The 18,010-nt window shown below is 33.0% G+C and overlaps 1 protein-coding gene across 1 annotated transcript in view; it reads left to right on the top strand.

Annotated features, from left to right (window-relative positions):
• LOC112684870 overlaps nt 1–17,542 on the top strand; it is a 29,792-nt gene extending 12,250 nt beyond the window's left edge. The window contains exons 3-7 of the mRNA XM_025556586.1: nt 3,094–3,234; nt 6,487–6,581; nt 7,468–7,688; nt 8,830–9,104; nt 16,250–17,542. Of these exons, the coding sequence (XP_025412371.1) occupies nt 3,094–3,234; nt 6,487–6,581; nt 7,468–7,688; nt 8,830–9,104; nt 16,250–16,610 (1,093 nt within the window). The 3' untranslated portion in view covers nt 16,611–17,542. The remainder of the gene's footprint in view (nt 1–3,093; nt 3,235–6,486; nt 6,582–7,467; nt 7,689–8,829; nt 9,105–16,249) is intronic.
• The last annotated feature ends 468 nt before the right edge of the window (nt 17,543–18,010 follow it).

Below are 18,010 nucleotides of genomic sequence, written 5' to 3'. Positions count from 1 at the left end.
ATTTCACCATTTATGTATATTTAATCAATGTTATGGGTACCTATACCGTTTTCAAAACATTTAATATTTTGTTCGAGATTTATTTAAACGATCTTAAGTTAAGGACCCAATTTAGTATATGTACTGCCGAAGCAAGTACAAAAAGTTAGAAGTTAAAAGGATCCTCAGTTAAGGACCCCAGAAAATCTGCAGATACTACGCGGCTGGCCGTACGCAAACGATATTTTGCCGTTCCATTGCGTGCGTGTGTGATGCAAAATCGTTCTCGCAATAAATATAGTAGATGTTAAATAATATAGGTTCTTATAATTTTTTTATATCTTTTATTTGATATTTTAACTGCTTCAAAATTATAGTAGCCCAAAGGGAATAATTATAGGGTTTCCCTTGCCATTTCAAAATAATTATACCAATGACCAATGTCGAACAAATATTTTGATGCAGTAAAAAAATAATCGTATTTAGATATCTTCGTTTTGAATTGAAATTCTTTCACTTTTACAACTTGTTTCTACGAAATATTATTTATGCATTACAATATAATATACGTGTCAGAGTTAGGTGCGAACATAGGGTGGGAGTCCAACCCCTTCACCGAAATATCAGAAAATATGTTATACAATAAATGACCTGACCTACATTTTTTTAAAACCTCCGTCGAATTATTTTCCTTCGTTCGCCCCTGCTCAGAATTAGAAACTTTGATGTACCATTGGTGGTTCGATAAAAATTTAAATATAAAACTACTTGTGAATAATATAAATATAATAATACATATTTTCATAGATATTTAAGCTTTTCTAAAATATCATCGACAACAGAAAATTTTAAATTTTTAATGAACACATTTTTGACCGTATGATTACTGATCCGGCCGAGATGAGTGTGCGATCGTCATGATTAAAACACATTCTTATTATATCGTATTACGAGTATTATCGGTAGGTAACGAACCGGTAAAATTCAACTGAAAATAAGCACGGCAAATATTGTGGACTTAAAAATATTTTCGATAGAACAACTGTGTGATGACGACACGATCGAATACGATTCAGCCATCGAATATTAGTTCGACGAAATCGGAGGACCTAAGCTTTTCAGCTGTTATACTTGTATAAATGGATTATTGATCTCTATCGAAGAGACGTAGTGTATATTCGAATAATTGAATTGTTCGAATATCAGTATTCGATGCTACAATACCTATTATTATTACACGTTTTGTGTTGTGCGAAAACTTCAATGAATAATTTTCGTTACGTATTGTATCGTAGCATCGAATACTGATATTCGAATGGTCGAATAATTCCCATCACTGCTCTATCGTGCCGAATCGTTACTCACAAAAAGCAATCATCCACCACCACCAGTGCCGTAAAAACCGGGTGTCCAGAGCAGTGGAGTATATAGATTTTCATTTCGGAGGGGGCCGATTACGTATTTGATTTTTGGGTGGAAGAGAAGGAGGAAGCACACTTTTAGGAAAAAAATTACTTTAACACTATAATACTTCTCGACTGTCTTTACACCATCAGAGAAATAAGCAGTGTTGGGACTTATCTAGATATATTTTTTGTCATCTTTTATCTTATCTAGATAAATAACGCTAAGTTATCTAATTACTTATCTAAGATAAAATTTTTACTTTTCTAGATAATTTTATCTAGATAACTGTCCATATTCTTGCCAAGATTAGAGTTATTTTTATTCTTGTACGGAGACGAATCCAACAAACCAGAGATCAAAATCGGTCCAGTTGTTCTTGAATTATAAATTCTGTAACTAACCTGATTTTCTTTCATACATATAGATTTTATATTCATGTATTATTAATGAGTAATTATTATTTCTTTGTATGACATTTTGTTTTTATTTTCATGTCGCGAAAATATTTTTGATATTTTAAACTTAATTTCTTATTTTTCCACGAAAGTTCCAAATATAGTAGGTATTTGATTTTAGTATACACATGTCACTCATACGTTGAATAGTTATTACTTCACTCTTGGAACCCCTAAAGTCGTAACTACTTATAGAATAATGAAAATCATCAAATTAATATTATATGGAAAAAAATTTTGTTAACTTAAAATAATTTTTTATGTATTCTGTATTCATCCTGATACGTTCAAAGTAATTTTCATTTTTTTTTTTTTGTATAAAATTTTAGTGATTAACTATCATTAAATATTGTACATTATATATAAATACTGCTTAATAGCACACTATATTACTACAATAAACATTAAATACCTAGGTACCTATTGATAATAATGATTATAATTGAGTCTTCATAGATATTATTAGAATATGAAATATTGACCAAAAAATAAAATTTTTTGAAAATATCTTTTTTTTTATCTAGATAAAAATGAAATTATCTTTTATCTTTATCTAGATATTTTAATTTTTTTATCTATTATCTTTATCTAGATAAATTTTGCATTATTTATTCCCAACACTGGAAATAAGAAACTCAATTTTTATAATGATTTATTATTTTTAAAAGTATAAAAATATTATAATAAACAAATTTTTTATTAGAGTCACTCAAAATTCACCACATATTTTCTTAAAAGAATAAACATATATTATAAATATTAAATTTTAAATTATCGCATACCTAAGCAACATTCTCAGTGTTGTGACAAATTTTCGGAAACCCCCAGCATTAAGACATATTAATGTTAAAAATAACGATCTTTAACAATGGTGTTTTTCATTTCGGAGGGGGCCCAGGATATCCTCGCCCCCCCCCCCATAAATACGCCACTGGTGCAAAGTGTACACTGCACACAGACCTCGGGTCTCATATTTTATCACGGGGCCTCAAAAGTCCAATGACCGGCATGAAAATATCAACGTACGATTTATTTAAATGAAACCAAATGTTATTTATTAACTTTACTAATACCCCTTGCTCCGCATCTTTCTGGATTATTGCATTGTATAATGATTAGGAACCTCAAGATTTTGATTTGCAAACAGCCCTCGAGTAATCTAGTCACAGCACTGACCATCACCACCACCGCGCGCACAACATTTCACTGTGCGATATAATAACATTAATAATTAATTGTCTTCATTGTGCAGGTACGAGTTGTACTCGAAGTATACCGCCAACCGGGCCACTTCGATGTCGTACTTGGTCACCTGGAGTCCGGAAGTATGGATAGCGTTCGTATTGACCATGTTCCTGATCGTCATGTGCATGTGGTTCGTCGCGAAAACCAGGTTCGGGTGCAGGTCAAACGTTTTAACATTTTTCATTAATCGTACAACCTCCCTCCTACCTTACGTTTGTATCTTTTTAAAATTTAACGGTACGTGTACGTTAATACAATGCAATAGCATCAGAAGAATAGATTCTCGCGTGCTATAGAGATGTGTTAATTTACTGTGCAATTAAACCGGTGACGTCGTTCGGAGGATGGTAATCGAGGCATTTGCCCCAGTTTGGTGTTTAATTCTCCTATAGGCACTCGAGAAATATAAAAAGTCTCCGACAGGTCGATCTTGTCAACAAAAACATTAACTGTAGGTCGGCTGACTTGCCCTCTCCCAATATCCGCCCCTGGTGCACGTGCTGCAATGGTGTGGTATAATCATTCATAATAAAAAAGCTCGCCGTTATGGGCAGGGATCCGTGTTCAGTATTGTACTATGCGCTATTGATGCGCTGCGATTCCCGTCTATCTGCTACCGCATAGCGTGCGCGTAATTACCGTCCGGACAGTCGACTAGTTGTGTAATCATATAGGTAACCCACTGCATTATCGACGTTTTTTTTTCTACCTTCGACACGTTTCTCATAACCTAACGTGCACGTGCTACGACCAATGACGTTCGGACGATCGAAAAATATACGTCTACCGGCTTGACACTGCTACGCTGACGTCCGGGCACTTACGGTTTTCCGAATCGGATCCGTAGGCGCGAAACCACTCCAACGATTACGTTTCGGGAAATTCTATCGAAATTAAAAACAGAAAAGTATTTGATTTTAGTTGAAACGTATGCGACGTGGAACGACACGCGCAGTAACGGTGTGTATAACATGCGCAGTCAAAAATGTGTACAACATATTTAATTGGTTTTTTTTTTCTTATTTTAAAAGGTGTATAGAATTATTAACAAGCCTGCAGTCCCGTAAGTCTCGATAGGTCTTGTAGACAAATAATTTAAATTTGGCCGCTGTTCTACACAAGATAGTTGAATAAATGTTAATCTCAATATAGACGTTTCATCAAAACTTCAAATAACTTAAAATATTGTAATCCGTGTGCTGATTGGCAATCGACTATTTTAATTTGAACACGTTACGTGTGCAGATACTGTAAAAGTTTCATTACCGTTAGGAGCAAAACAATTGTTTGAAGTAAAAAGTAATTACGAGTTTTATATATTAAACAGTCATCATGGAATGGAAAATTACGATAACTGTAAGAAAAATATTTTTACGTCACATCCATGATGCATATTAGAATGATTTTCGATTTATAATACTTGTGAATCTCATGGAACACCTAAATTTCACCACAAAACCACAAAATGCATTGATTCAAATACGGTCAGCACCTACAGAAACGTTTAAAACAGGGTTCAAATAAAACCCACCGCAACGACATTATTAAAGCAGCATTGTTCCTATCACATTGAAACGTGTATATAAAACTAATATAGTCGGATCTACTTAAATAAGATAACTTAAATTAAATTATTTTTTTTTTTTTTTAGTTTATCATCAAATAAATTATAATTTTATTTTATTTTATTCCCACTTCGAGTTCGAATCATCTATATTATATTCAAATAAAACAGTAATTGTCGATTGTAGCATGCACGAAAAACTACATTTTTCTACAGAGCTTAACAAGCACGAAAAGTTTTTAAAAGTTTTACCGAAAATCCCAAATGACCATTGCCGAGCGGTTTAAGGGTGAATAAACCGCTTACAATCGTATTCACATCGAATTGGTCATTCGTTTCAAGTGGTAGCGTTCCTGATCGTAAGAAATTTATTCGAGTTTGTATATGCAAATGTAACCTTTGCTAACGTTTGTATACACTGGGTCTGAAACATGCATACGGAGTGGGGTAAAATCAATAGTGTGTACTGTGGACCTTTGTACTATACAGTACGTGTTGCGTATGCAAGTGCCCTCGCTATGTGAGCGTGTGTGTAAACGCAATGTTTTTCACCCCTCTATGAAGACCGCGAGCTTTGTACCAGGATCTTATAGGTTCCATGCTACTAACTTGAGCATCGATCCCACGCCTGCATTTGTCACCTGACCGTTTAAAATTCCGGGTTTTTCTTTTTAAATTTGTCTTTTTTCCTCGAAGAAATAACCTTAAGAAATTACCTTTATTGTATTTATGAACGGCCCATAAAATACCAAATTTTTGAAGCTCTTTGTTCGCTTGTTGTTTAAGAAGCCTTACATTTATACGTTCGAAGGCAATGATAAGATAATATTTATAGCATTGAAAAAAAAACAGTACTGATTTCTTAGCCAAAATAAATTATTACCATAAATAATAACATAAATACTATAGTATATAATACTATATATATAGTACCATAAATACTATAAGACAATAAATAATAGTGATCGGTTTTAATATATTAGAAAAAAATCAATTATTTCCTTTTTGAAGTGGAAAGAGATGCCGTGACCGTACTTTTTATCTTTAAGGGGTCTATGATCCGAAAAAGATTAAGAATTTCTGGTGTAACATTTATATAATATTTAAGGATTTTATGTGTTCGTAACAAGTAGATCATGTAACAAATACACTATAGTAAATACAATTATATTTTAAAAATATGTACGTAGATAATTATTTTGTAAAAACAATTAAACAAATGTTAACAAAAACAACATTTAAACGGTTAGAAAAAAAAATACCGTTTCACTTAAATACCTAATTTTAATATATTTTAAACTACATCCATTTTTTTAAAAACAATTTTCTAATCAAATATTCTGCATTTTTACAATTTAGTAAAATAGTGAGAGATAAAAATGTACGTCATAAACGAAATCATTGGTTTTACTAGCAAAAAAATAATAATGCTTGCTATAGGAATATGAGTAATAGTCATTATTTTCCATTTATTTTTCTATTTGTTGGAAATATTTATGGAATATCGGAAAATAGCATTTAAGATTGTAATCAATATATTATATCACTAGTAGTTTTCGGCGACCTTGAATTTATTCGCGTATAAGCTACGTGGTATGTGAAGACTCGTCGACATCTGCTTACTCGAAATCTAATTATGTACTTTTTCCTTCAAATTCGTCTTGGGTAGGTAATAGTTTTTGTAGAAAATACGCTCGGCGCATTTTAATATTCGTCGCTAGTAATATTGCGTTGGTTCTTCGTGAAAAAATGTACGTACATTTTATATTTACCGTGGCACGTCAATTCGATTTCCGACATTGAATTACTAATATGAGTGTTTTTTTATTTCCTCAGACACTTTTCCAATATGTCGACTGATGACACGGCGGACGAATCTCTCAGCCTGACATCTTATTTCTTCGTCGTGTGGGGATCGATTTGCAGTCAAGGTACCTTTAACAATACAATGTTACATCCAAACCACAATAAAAATAATTATCTTTTTTTTTTCTGTCTACGATGATCGCCGCAATTATGATATGTATATTTCAGTGGCGTAATTTCAGTTTTTTCTAGAATAGGGCGGTAGGCGTGCTCTTGTTAAATCGTCTGCTCGGCGGCTCATTTTACCAAAATGACGATTAACGTGGGGCGAGGGAAACGTCAACTCAGTTCAAAAATATAATGATTTTTACTTTGTACGCGAGTACCCGAAAAGTAAACGTCTCGTTTTTCTGATTTACAACTTATCATTATAAATGATTTATTTGTATTTTGATAATGTGCCGACTTAGGAATAAATGAACTTATGACTGTTGCGAATACACGAGTCCCCCCCTTCCCGAAGTAATGCCAATGGTATTCACATGCATATTTATTTGAACGATTTATTTGATACGTTTCCTTTATTCAAAAGGTGGGTTTTTTTTTATGGGTGATTCGACAATATTAAAACCACATTTATAGCAGACGAAATATTATAACCAAAATTATTTGAAGATTTAAAAATCGTTAAATACACAAATGAGACGTGTAAATCCATATCATAATGTATTATACTAATTATGAGATAGAACAATAAAAATAGTAGTGCAATAAAAATGACAATTTTGATGTTTGACCAGTTGTACGATAAATCTTTATTCGATTGTTTCACGTTTCCCCGTGACAGAATTACAATATCACAAATATAGAATCTCTGTCTTTTGATTGAAGACCTCCTCAGACGAACTGTCAATATTTCTCATCCGAATTCGTCGTTGTAGAATATAGTATATCACTATTGTTATTAATAATAATAGTAATAACAATAATAATAATTACTTTTGTTCCGAGGACTTCACACCGTCAACACCAACGCTTGTTCCGTGCGTGTCGTGTCGTGGGTCACGTTGCTGTTCGGACTGTGCATCAGCACGTCGTACTCGGCTGTGCTTTTTTCCCGGTTGACCGTCGACAAGTCCGGCTTAGCCATTCCGACGTTGGACTCTGTGGCCAGAATGAAAACGCACGTACTTTGCGTGAGACGCTCAAGCTTTGCATATCTGCTGTTCAAGGTTATATATTTTATTATTATACATGCACATTGGCGTATACATAACTTTTGTATTTGGGGAGGGATCGTTTTCAAACAAGTCATTATTTTTATTTTATCATTCATTTTTTTTTACGTTTCTAACGCCCTCACACTAAGAACATTATTATAAACATTCAAAAAAGAGCCTGGGGGGGGGATCTGATCCCCACATCCTCCCTTGTATGCGGCACTTTTCATGCATGATGATTGCCTCAATCATCATTGACATATAAAAAGTTTATAGCATTGTTGAACGTAGGACAAATCAAACAAATGTTGGACAGTCCTGTCCAATGTAATACGATTGGCAACCCTAGCATAGCTTAATGTCGTGCCAATATAATTTTAATATATTCGACTGTGTACTTGGTATAGCAACAGATGCGTTTAATCAATGATGAAATAAACGGTTAGTTTATTTAAGCCTGAAATTCGCAAATGTTAACTTGAATTTTGGAGTTTTTTCCACTATTTAAATTTAAAAGTTTGTTGGCCAGACTTGTACCCTTTAAAAAATGTCGAGTATCCCAAGGGGTACGCGTACCACAGTTTGAGAACCACTGTTCTAAATAAATATGTTTATCATTTATTACGGTCATTGCCGTAGTTTGAAGAATGGCAGCATAGTTTTATCTGAATTTACGTAGAAATTCGTTATCACAAGTATCGATGTGACAGCATTTAAGTTTTTATTTTCTGTATAGTGTGCTTTCTCCTTCCTTTCCACCCAAAAATCAAATACATAATCTGCGCCCTCCGAAATGAAAACTTACATGCGCCACTGATACTTACCAAAATGTTGCAAACTTAGTGTATATTTTTTTATCTTACTCATATACTAATGCGATGATAGATGGGGCGCCGAATTTATTGCCCCAGGCCCGAAAAATCCTGAGGACGATTTCTGAATTCATGAAACCCGTGTGTGCACCATATAACGATTGATTGGCGGATCTCGATCGTCCTTCGTCCGCTTTTCGCATTGCGCTTTCCATTTCACTCACTGCTTGACTTTAAACTCATTGTCCCATTACCACGTGCACATTAATGTTGCGACCAATCGTAACCACGGTTGGACGTTAAAAAAAAAAACCAACGGTGTTGTCATAATTACGATGCAGGCGAAGGAGACGGACGTGATGTTGATGGAAAAGTGGAGAGGACTTTTGAACGAGCCGCCATGTCCGCAGTACGAAAACGGGAACATCGAAGTGATGGCCAAGACCGTGTGTAGCGATCAAAACGTGCTGGTGCTGGAGACACCAAACGTGATGGCTAGGGCCATGGCCGCACAGAACGGTTGCCGGGTGGTCTCATTGGCCGGGCGGCACGCGGTCGCCTACGCGTCTCTGTTGACTACCAAGGGATCCCCTTACACGTCGAAGATGAACCAAATGTAACGTATACGCTGAAATTTTTTTTTTAAAAGGTTCTTATGATAAATGTACGGGGGTGCTTAACGGAGTGGGTCATATCCAACGCGTAGCTGCGGGCAAGCTTGGTACAGCTCGGAATCGTCGCACGTTTAACATCCCTGTAGGTGGTTGACGTGGACGGACCTTCTCCCGGCTCTCAGGGTCTACTCCGAAAATTATTTTTTGTCCCGAACCGCGACCAAGAGCCGTGGATCCTTTTGATCATGTTTTTTAGAACATCAAAGGATTCTCACTCGTTTCGATGTAAGTTCAATCAATTGCGATAGTCGATTTCGAGGACGAACTAATAGTGATGAGAGCGAAATGTATTTTCATCGATATATCTAGTTTCTTCAAATCCCATATAAGTATTTGGGATTCTACTTCGCAATTGATAAGCCCCGCAAAATAAAATTAGAAATAATGATTACCATAGCAGACGGGTTTAGTACTTATTAACCATTGATAGGTAGATACTTATTTTTTCAACGATCTATGTATCCGTAAACGTTTTATGTAAATTTGACATTTCTTAAGGCTTGCGAAACAAAGTCAAAATATTTAGTATTGTTGCGTACACGTTAAATGTTACATACATAGGAACGGTTTTGACAAGTCCAATCATAGATTACAGTATTGATAATAATGTAAGAACTTGTTCGTAAGTATTTCTCGGGCTATTGGTTTTTCTCCCTACAGTCCACATAGGCGTAACTAGATCCTAAAATTAGGAGGGACTTCAGCCCTTACATATTTAAAACAAGTAAAAAATGTGGGCGGATCTGCCCCCACACTCCCCAAATTCGTTCCTCAAGTAATATTCATTATTAAATTATAATATTAATTTATTAATAAACAATGTATAAGACAGATAATAAAAAATGTGATATTAAGATAAACGTTAAAATATTAACATATTTATTAAGTATTATTTTAGATACAAGTTAAATTTTCTTAAAAATTAAAAACCTAAAGGAATTTTATAACTATTACAGCTTAAGCCTCCGCTCAGTATTGGCAAATTTATTTAAAATGTCTTCTTTGTTTAGAGTGTTTTACAAATCTCTCTCAATTGCTATGAGTGCTAACTTGGAAAATCGATTTGATAATATAGTTGAACTTATGTAGGTGTTTTATTCGACGCATTGCGAGAATGTTCTTTCACAAGATGCGGATCTTGTTGGAACTGCAAGCGCTAAATGTAGCATTTTGTATAAATTTGGAAAAACAGATTTTTCAGATTTTTTAGTTGCTTTAAAAGTTCTTGATTGTTAATATTTTCCAATTGATTGTCATGACAATTTTTTGCAACTAAAATTTCTGATTTTGAGTCAATTTCATTAATATTTCGTTACTCCTTAATTGTTACCACAAGTTATTAATAATTGTATTACAATGATACGTATAACCAAAAAAAATAAATATTTTTCCTAGATATTAATAAAAAAAAAAATAAAACGATATTATAAATTAAAATTAAAAATGTAGCTACCATTAGCAAGACTAAGAACTTTGACAGGGGGGGCTAAAATTCATATTGGGGGAGCTTAGCCTCCCTCCAAGTCCCCTAGTTACACCTATGACAGTGCGATTGATTCGTCCCAGTAAATTTACAAGTTATTATTATTATTTATTTATTATCCATACATAAGATACGCTTGAATGGATATGTTACATTAATTTTCCGCAGATTATCGATAATTTTAACGTCTCCGGGGTTCGTGGAAATTTATCCATTATTTTTTTTTATAGTTATACATGATACGCTTTACTCTGATAAATTTTAGCTATATACATAAATATATATATATATATATATATATATATATATATATATATATATATATATATAGAATTTTTTCCTTACAAGTTGTGGAGTATGCAACTGACAATAATCATGTGTCACGGAAATTTACGAGAACTATAAAACCACCTATAACGGCTACAACAATAAAAATGATTGATCGATTTAATTAACCCGTAGGAAATAAAGAAGCAAGAAGTACGTACATCGAACAGACTTTTCCACGGCACATGCATAATACATTAACACATTACACCGTGTTTATCTAGCTTAAACTAACTGAATTTCAGATAGTTTTCGGCGAAATGTGTACTGAAAAAGAAAAACAAGGAACTAGTTGAGTAAAAAGTTAGTTGTTCATGTATTAACGAAAGTTGTTCAACATTGCAGTTACTGCGAAGTTAGTTTTCCTAAAATCTAAAATACTTTCAAACTATCTAGCTAGTGATAATCAATATAACAAAAACAATATTTTTCATTACTAAAATCACGTCGTTCATCACTCCGGAAGAACATAAAATTTCTAAACAGTATTCACAGAAAAATTAATACTTATTTGGTATGCTTTTCATCTAAATACTATGTAATGACTAGTACTGATTAGCCATTATTTTCAAAAGAGGTAAAAAATAAATTAGTAACACAATCAGTAGATAAATATAACATATTTTTATTGCGCCATGGCGCGCCATGCGCATAAAACTGTTTCTATTCACTACGAACATTTCATGGTAATGTACTTAAAAACAAATTTTTTAAACCAAACCGTGTCACGTCTAAGAAAACATTGGTAATAGAAATTATTGTTGATGGAACATTTTTAACCACAGTATTTGTATTTTTTTTTAACCTTAACAATTGTATTTCTTCTTTTCCCTCTACAAACGATCGGTTTTCATATGGCACCCTATAATTTCAGTTTATAAACATTATTATTTTCGATCCAATCTAATAGGCTAGGATTAACTGTTTATTAACTTCAAAATGTAAAGTATAGACACAACGAGCAGAGAGAGGTATCGTTTATTGAGTATTTTTAGGTTGCCTTTCCTTACTAAACCATAAATTTAATATTTTATATTAATAATAGACCATTAGTTCAATTTTAGATTAATACACAGAAATAAAAAAAAAAGTTTAAAATATAAAATATGTGTTATGATGGTGAGGTTTTTATTTTTATTTGCATTCTGTACAATATTAGCGATCAATCAATTTCACAGAATTTATTGTCTTAACACTTATTATTACTAAAATACTTATAAATCTAATACTTTGCTATTTTGAGTTAGCATTTTTTTTAAATTGTTAACTTTATAATATATATCCACTACCTATACGATTTACTTGTTTGACTTCATGCCTGTAGTAATTTAATTTAATTATAGTTAATAGCTGTTATTTATTAAATTAAATTTCTTCACTGAATTATACATTTTTAATAATTTTCCTAGAGCGTTTAATACATTTTTTTTTTTTTTGTTACAGATTTCTTATTTCTAGTGAAACAAGTAAAATATATTGAAATAAAAATAAATTATAAATTTATAAAAAAAAATAATAATATAAAAATTTGACAAAATAGTTAACCAAGTATTCTCTCAGAAACACCATTTTAATACAATAAATTTTTTTTTCATCGTATTTTTTCATACGTTACTTAGATGATAAAATAACTATAGTGAAATGTATCGAATAATGTTGAACCATATGATCGTGGTGGTCTCCGCAAAGGCGTGATGCATAATTAATGTTGTTGAAGAAAATTTTAAATTAAAATTATGTACTTGCTCATACGACATAGACCCATTCCGTTGTTTCAACTATATTGTTTAACTACCAAAATGTTGAATAGGATTTTGCAGATACTTTTATTTAAACTTTTTGAGTAGTTTCGATTGTAAAATAATATCAATACACTTAATTGTTTTGAATACATTACAGGACTGCGTTCTTCGTAATACTTGAAAAATAGCGAAGTGTTGTATTTTTCGTCCACATTGTTACAACAATGAAATGTTCTACGAATATTCTTGCTCTAATATTGATAATAACTTTTCGTGACACGATATTAATAAAATAGGCTATTTGTTTCATAAAAAGTATATATGTAACATGAATGTACAAGCGCGATCCATTGCTCGTCGGCTGGCTTTGACGACACAGCAATACATCCGCTAGATAGGGTTAGGCTACGTATTTATGGTATGTTCCACGAGTCTCTAGATCCGAATTGGAATCCTTGTACAGTCGTCAATGGTTAGAACTAAATTTATTATCATCAAAAATAATAATAAAGTGTTCAATAATTGTTTTTACAGCTACGTTATTTTTTTTTCATTTATAACGAAACTGAAGAACGAGTTTTAACTAAATGCGATTTATTCAGATTGATCAATATTAATAAAATATATTTGGATAAAACCTCATATGCAGGTAATCCAAGGTCTTAGAGCCATCAACTGGACTGTTTATTGTATTTTCGAGTGAGATCGAACTGCATTTATTTTATTTCGTTTAATGGGCATAGGAATATAAAAATATCATTTTCGAAATTGGGTTAAAAAAAGGATTATTTTCTATAATATCCGAACTATGACATTGCGAGTATCTGTAAGCGAACCATCCATCGGTAATAAGTTATTTTCGAAATCTAGTATACTTTGACTAATTCCTGCTTAGAATACAGTTCAATTATAATTCAATTTTGCCTGGATGAAACCGTTCATGTATAAAGAATTGGGTACTAAGAGCAATTCAACTGTTCCCAGTTCAGATTAAATTATGACCGATCGCAGTGCACGACTCACTTGCTATTAAGAAGTATTTTTGTAAGTTAATCTCCGTCGGTTTTACTTAACAATTGAGGTCGTCAAGACAATAAATCATGGTTACAATAAAATTAAAGTAAAGAAAAAAAACCGTTTTCATCGATCTACGGTATTTCAACAACAATACTGTAATGCGTATAGGTAGTACATATCGCATGTGACGACATAGATGTACTGACTTAAAGTTTCATTCTCTAGGGATGGTTTTAAAAACGGACCGTACACCAAATCTTGGGTATTTGTTCTCCAAACCAGTGGCAGATTCAAAGCTTATCCAAGCCAGTGTTCGGATTCGAAGTGATACTACTTTTACAACTACTTAAGTTATTTTAATTCTCCACATGATTTACAATTAAAATTATCGACACTGAAAAAAAACATTGAGTCATGATTGCGAACAATTTTAAGGAGATATATCGTTATATATTCCCTCACTTTTACTATTACGTCAATCCACCAATTAATGTTTTTTTCTCCTTTTGACATATCACGTTTTCAGAATTACTAAAAAAAATCATTTAATCATTTTTCCTGGAGACGATTAAAATAATTATAAAATAATTATAGTTTAGGGAACATTCATGCAGGGCTGTATTTAGGAATTTGACACCAGTAAGCAATAATAAAAAACGTCTCATTATACCAAATACAAATTTCTGTGGATTGAAAAAGATCTTTCTGAAGAACAATTCGTTGCTGGTGCACACAAAAATATTCTAAGTGGAATGTCAACATAAGGATAGATTGTTTGTAAATCTTTGGATCTATCAACAATACTCGACCGTTGCCGAGTATGTGTGTGTATTTGTGTGTGTGTGTATGCCGTGATGCCGTGATTGGCGATATATATTTTTTTTTTAGATACACTTTTTATTTTGTAAAGAAGTTTTACTTCAAAAATATTAGATCATTAAATATTGAAAATATAAAAAAATTAGCCACCCTCTCATATTCAGCCACCCGGGGCAACAGTACCCTGCTAAAGTACAATAGCTTCTCCCTAAATACGGCCCTGAAAAAAAAAAAAAAATTTGATACTGTTAACTTCAATTGAGTGTGATACAGTGTAAATCTTAACATTAGCTAGTAAATGATTACGTTTTGACTAAAATTAATCATTGACGGTATAATACATTCATTTTCATTAATAATTTATTACTGACCATACTTTAAATTATCTAGATGTATCCGTGCATTAATTCTATACATATCGTTAAATAACTAAAATATCAATCTCGTAATCCAAAACAAACAATCCTTAAAGTGGCAAAAGTAAATAGAAAAGACTACCGCACTTAATCATTTTGAACGTTCCGTATGTCACCAAATTAGTTAAAGAATGTTGGTGATATTGTATAAGTGGACGTTTTTTAAACGACATTGGAGGTGAAATGACTATGTTCCTTTATGTCTCCCTTGACCCCCTGGGGAAAAGTATTGCTATTTATTCCACCTCCTTTGTTATTAGATTTACATTTTTCTTTCGTCCTGAGTTTAACTCAATCCCTCCATCTTTCAAAAGTATTGCATAAAAAAAATGTATATTTACATGTGTGCAGTACTGGATATAAAGTAGTTGAAGGATTAAAATTTACTTGAATTTAATTGGATCGCAAAACGAGAATTATAAGATGTATTATGTCATTTATTATTTATAATTTTTAACTCGGAATGCTAATTTTGTTCCAAAACCTCGAATTGTTTTTCAGTTAATTAAATTTTAATACTAATTAAGTACTAGATAAGTACTAATTAAGTTACTACACTAACCTATTTTTATACGAATATTTATGCAATCTATTTTTCTTCGCGTGAAGGTGATTTATTTAAACGTTGTAAATAAGTTAAAACTATTTATATTTAACCTTTATATTTAACTTCTGATTTCATAAATATTAACTTAATGAGTTCAAATAAATCGATTTTCCAGCCGCGTATAAATACATAGTTTAGGAGTTTATTAAATTGTTATAACAGCAAGATTTTGCATCAATACCGTAAATCGTGAATGTCCTGTTAAAAAACACTTAAAGCGATTTTTTCAACTTAACAATTGAACAACGTTTAATCAAACCTCCTCGTGTACACATCATTTTTTATCGAACATAACTCGCGGTACAATCAACGAGTATGTAAATATCGATTAACATCTAACTATATCTAATAGCTAATGGATTTTGTTCAACATTAAAAGTTTAACGTTGGATCCGTTGCACCGTTGCGCGATTAAAGAATCTATGTTTTAAAAAACGTTGCTTCAACTCGGTTAAAAAAAGCTTAACACAAACAAGAAACTAAAAATCGTTAATCCCGCTGCTCCGACGTACTCGCGAAATCATGATGCGTAATAATCGAATGGATTTCCAACGACTACTCCTAAAACATTCACGTACAATGATCGACATCCCGGTTCGGATAGGCCCTTCTCTCCACCCCCACCCCTACCCCCACAGATCTTGTATTTATGACACTGCGGTGCCATCTGTCACAGATTAGTGTCGCTGTTCACCAACGGCATAGCGGACTATTTGCAAAAGAAATGGTTGTCCCGGGCGTTCAAGGACCGAACGTACACGGAGGCGGACAGCATCGGCGTGACCATCGGTCACGTGCACGGCTTAATGGTGGTGTTCGGGCTTTCGGTGGCCGTAGCCGTGGCCGTGATGATCGTCGAGATGGCCGTGAGCCGAGGCGGATCGATCACGACGGACGCGTTGTCGTGGTCGTGCCGTCGACTGCGAACCAACCGCCACCGGAGGAAGTGGCGCCCGCGGTCGTCGTCGTCGTTCTCCTACTACCCAACCCGGGCCGCGGCGGTCAACGGGCCCAAGTTCCCTAGATACTACCAATAACCACCCTCTGCGGTCATCCGCTGTCCGAGTGTTTGGCAAAGCATGCGAAAGCTTTTCGATTTCGACGGCCGGAGAACAACAAAACCAGTGAATAAATTATTGACCCGAGGAAAGCGCACAACACACGCACACACGCACGTAATGGAAAAATAAAGAAAAAAAATTCTCTCGCGCACGCATCCTCGTACCGTTGACCACATTTTTATCTGAGACATTGAGCGAAGCGAAAAACGTATTGGTGTTTCGACCAAATCACATCTTTCCGTGTTTTTTTTCGCCGCCAGCGCTCTTATGCGGACGTATCGTTAAATCCAAAACCGTGCACTGAAGGTAACAATTTAAATGGATAGTTATTCGATTGGTTATTTTTCCGATAAAGTACAAGTTTCCTTTGGCTTTTTCGTTACAAACTCTTTCGGTCGAACAAATCATTTTTATGAACATTTCATGAATATCACTTGAAAACTTGACCGTTTTACCTTATCGATTTTTTTTAACCGATCCAATGTAGTATATATACCTAATACTTTGAACAAATTATAGTTTTTCGAAATATGATGATTTATCATGGTTTTCAAATGTATACAACCAACACTCCATTTCGTAACACGCAAGTTATTATAGTGACTCACACACAAATCGAATCGTGCTCCGTCAGTAGTCCCTGGGACGACCGTCAGCTGTCCAGTCTAAAAAATAACAAACACTTAGTTTTTTAATAAACTGGACTTAACCGACTTTTATCTGAAACAAGGGCGTATTTTAGTCGAGGCCATGGAGGGGGAGAGCAAAACTAATTTTCCTTTAATACAAACTTAAAAATAATTTATAACTCATTACCTACCCATGCTCATATTCCTGTTACGCATTCAAGTGAATAAATAAAAATACAAGTACCAAATTGAATTAAATATTTACTCAATAAATATATTTAAAATCTACTGCATATAAAATAAGTATTAATAATAACAACACAAATAGTTCCTATATTAAAATTGTACCTTCAGTCTGAATCCTGTGTAAAAAAAACAAATAATCATAGTAGGAATAGTACCTATTAATTACTTTTTAAAACTTTCAAAAACAATTAAGATAGGTAACTTTATTTAATAAATATCTAAGTAGAAAACATAATATTGGTAAGTAGTCAAATAATAAATTCCAAATTTCTTTTTTTCATTTTGACAAATTTTTGATTATTTAATCAATGGATATAACAATATCTTTATGCACATGCAGCAAAGCCAAACCTGTTAGTCTATACTGGCCTATTTTTGATGTTTTCATCACCATGTTTTCAATATACAAAAATATATTTTTGGCTAATATTTGCAAGTTAAAAAATATGGAAACAAATATTGTCAGTTTTTATAATTATTATTTGGCTTAGGACTTCTAAC

The sequence above is a fragment of the Sipha flava genome, unplaced genomic scaffold (assembly GCF_003268045.1).
Source record: "Sipha flava isolate LNK unplaced genomic scaffold, YSA_version1 258_pilon_pilon, whole genome shotgun sequence".
Lineage (NCBI taxonomy): Eukaryota > Metazoa > Arthropoda > Insecta > Hemiptera > Aphididae > Sipha > Sipha flava.
This window is presented reverse-complemented; position numbering and strand designations above follow the sequence as displayed.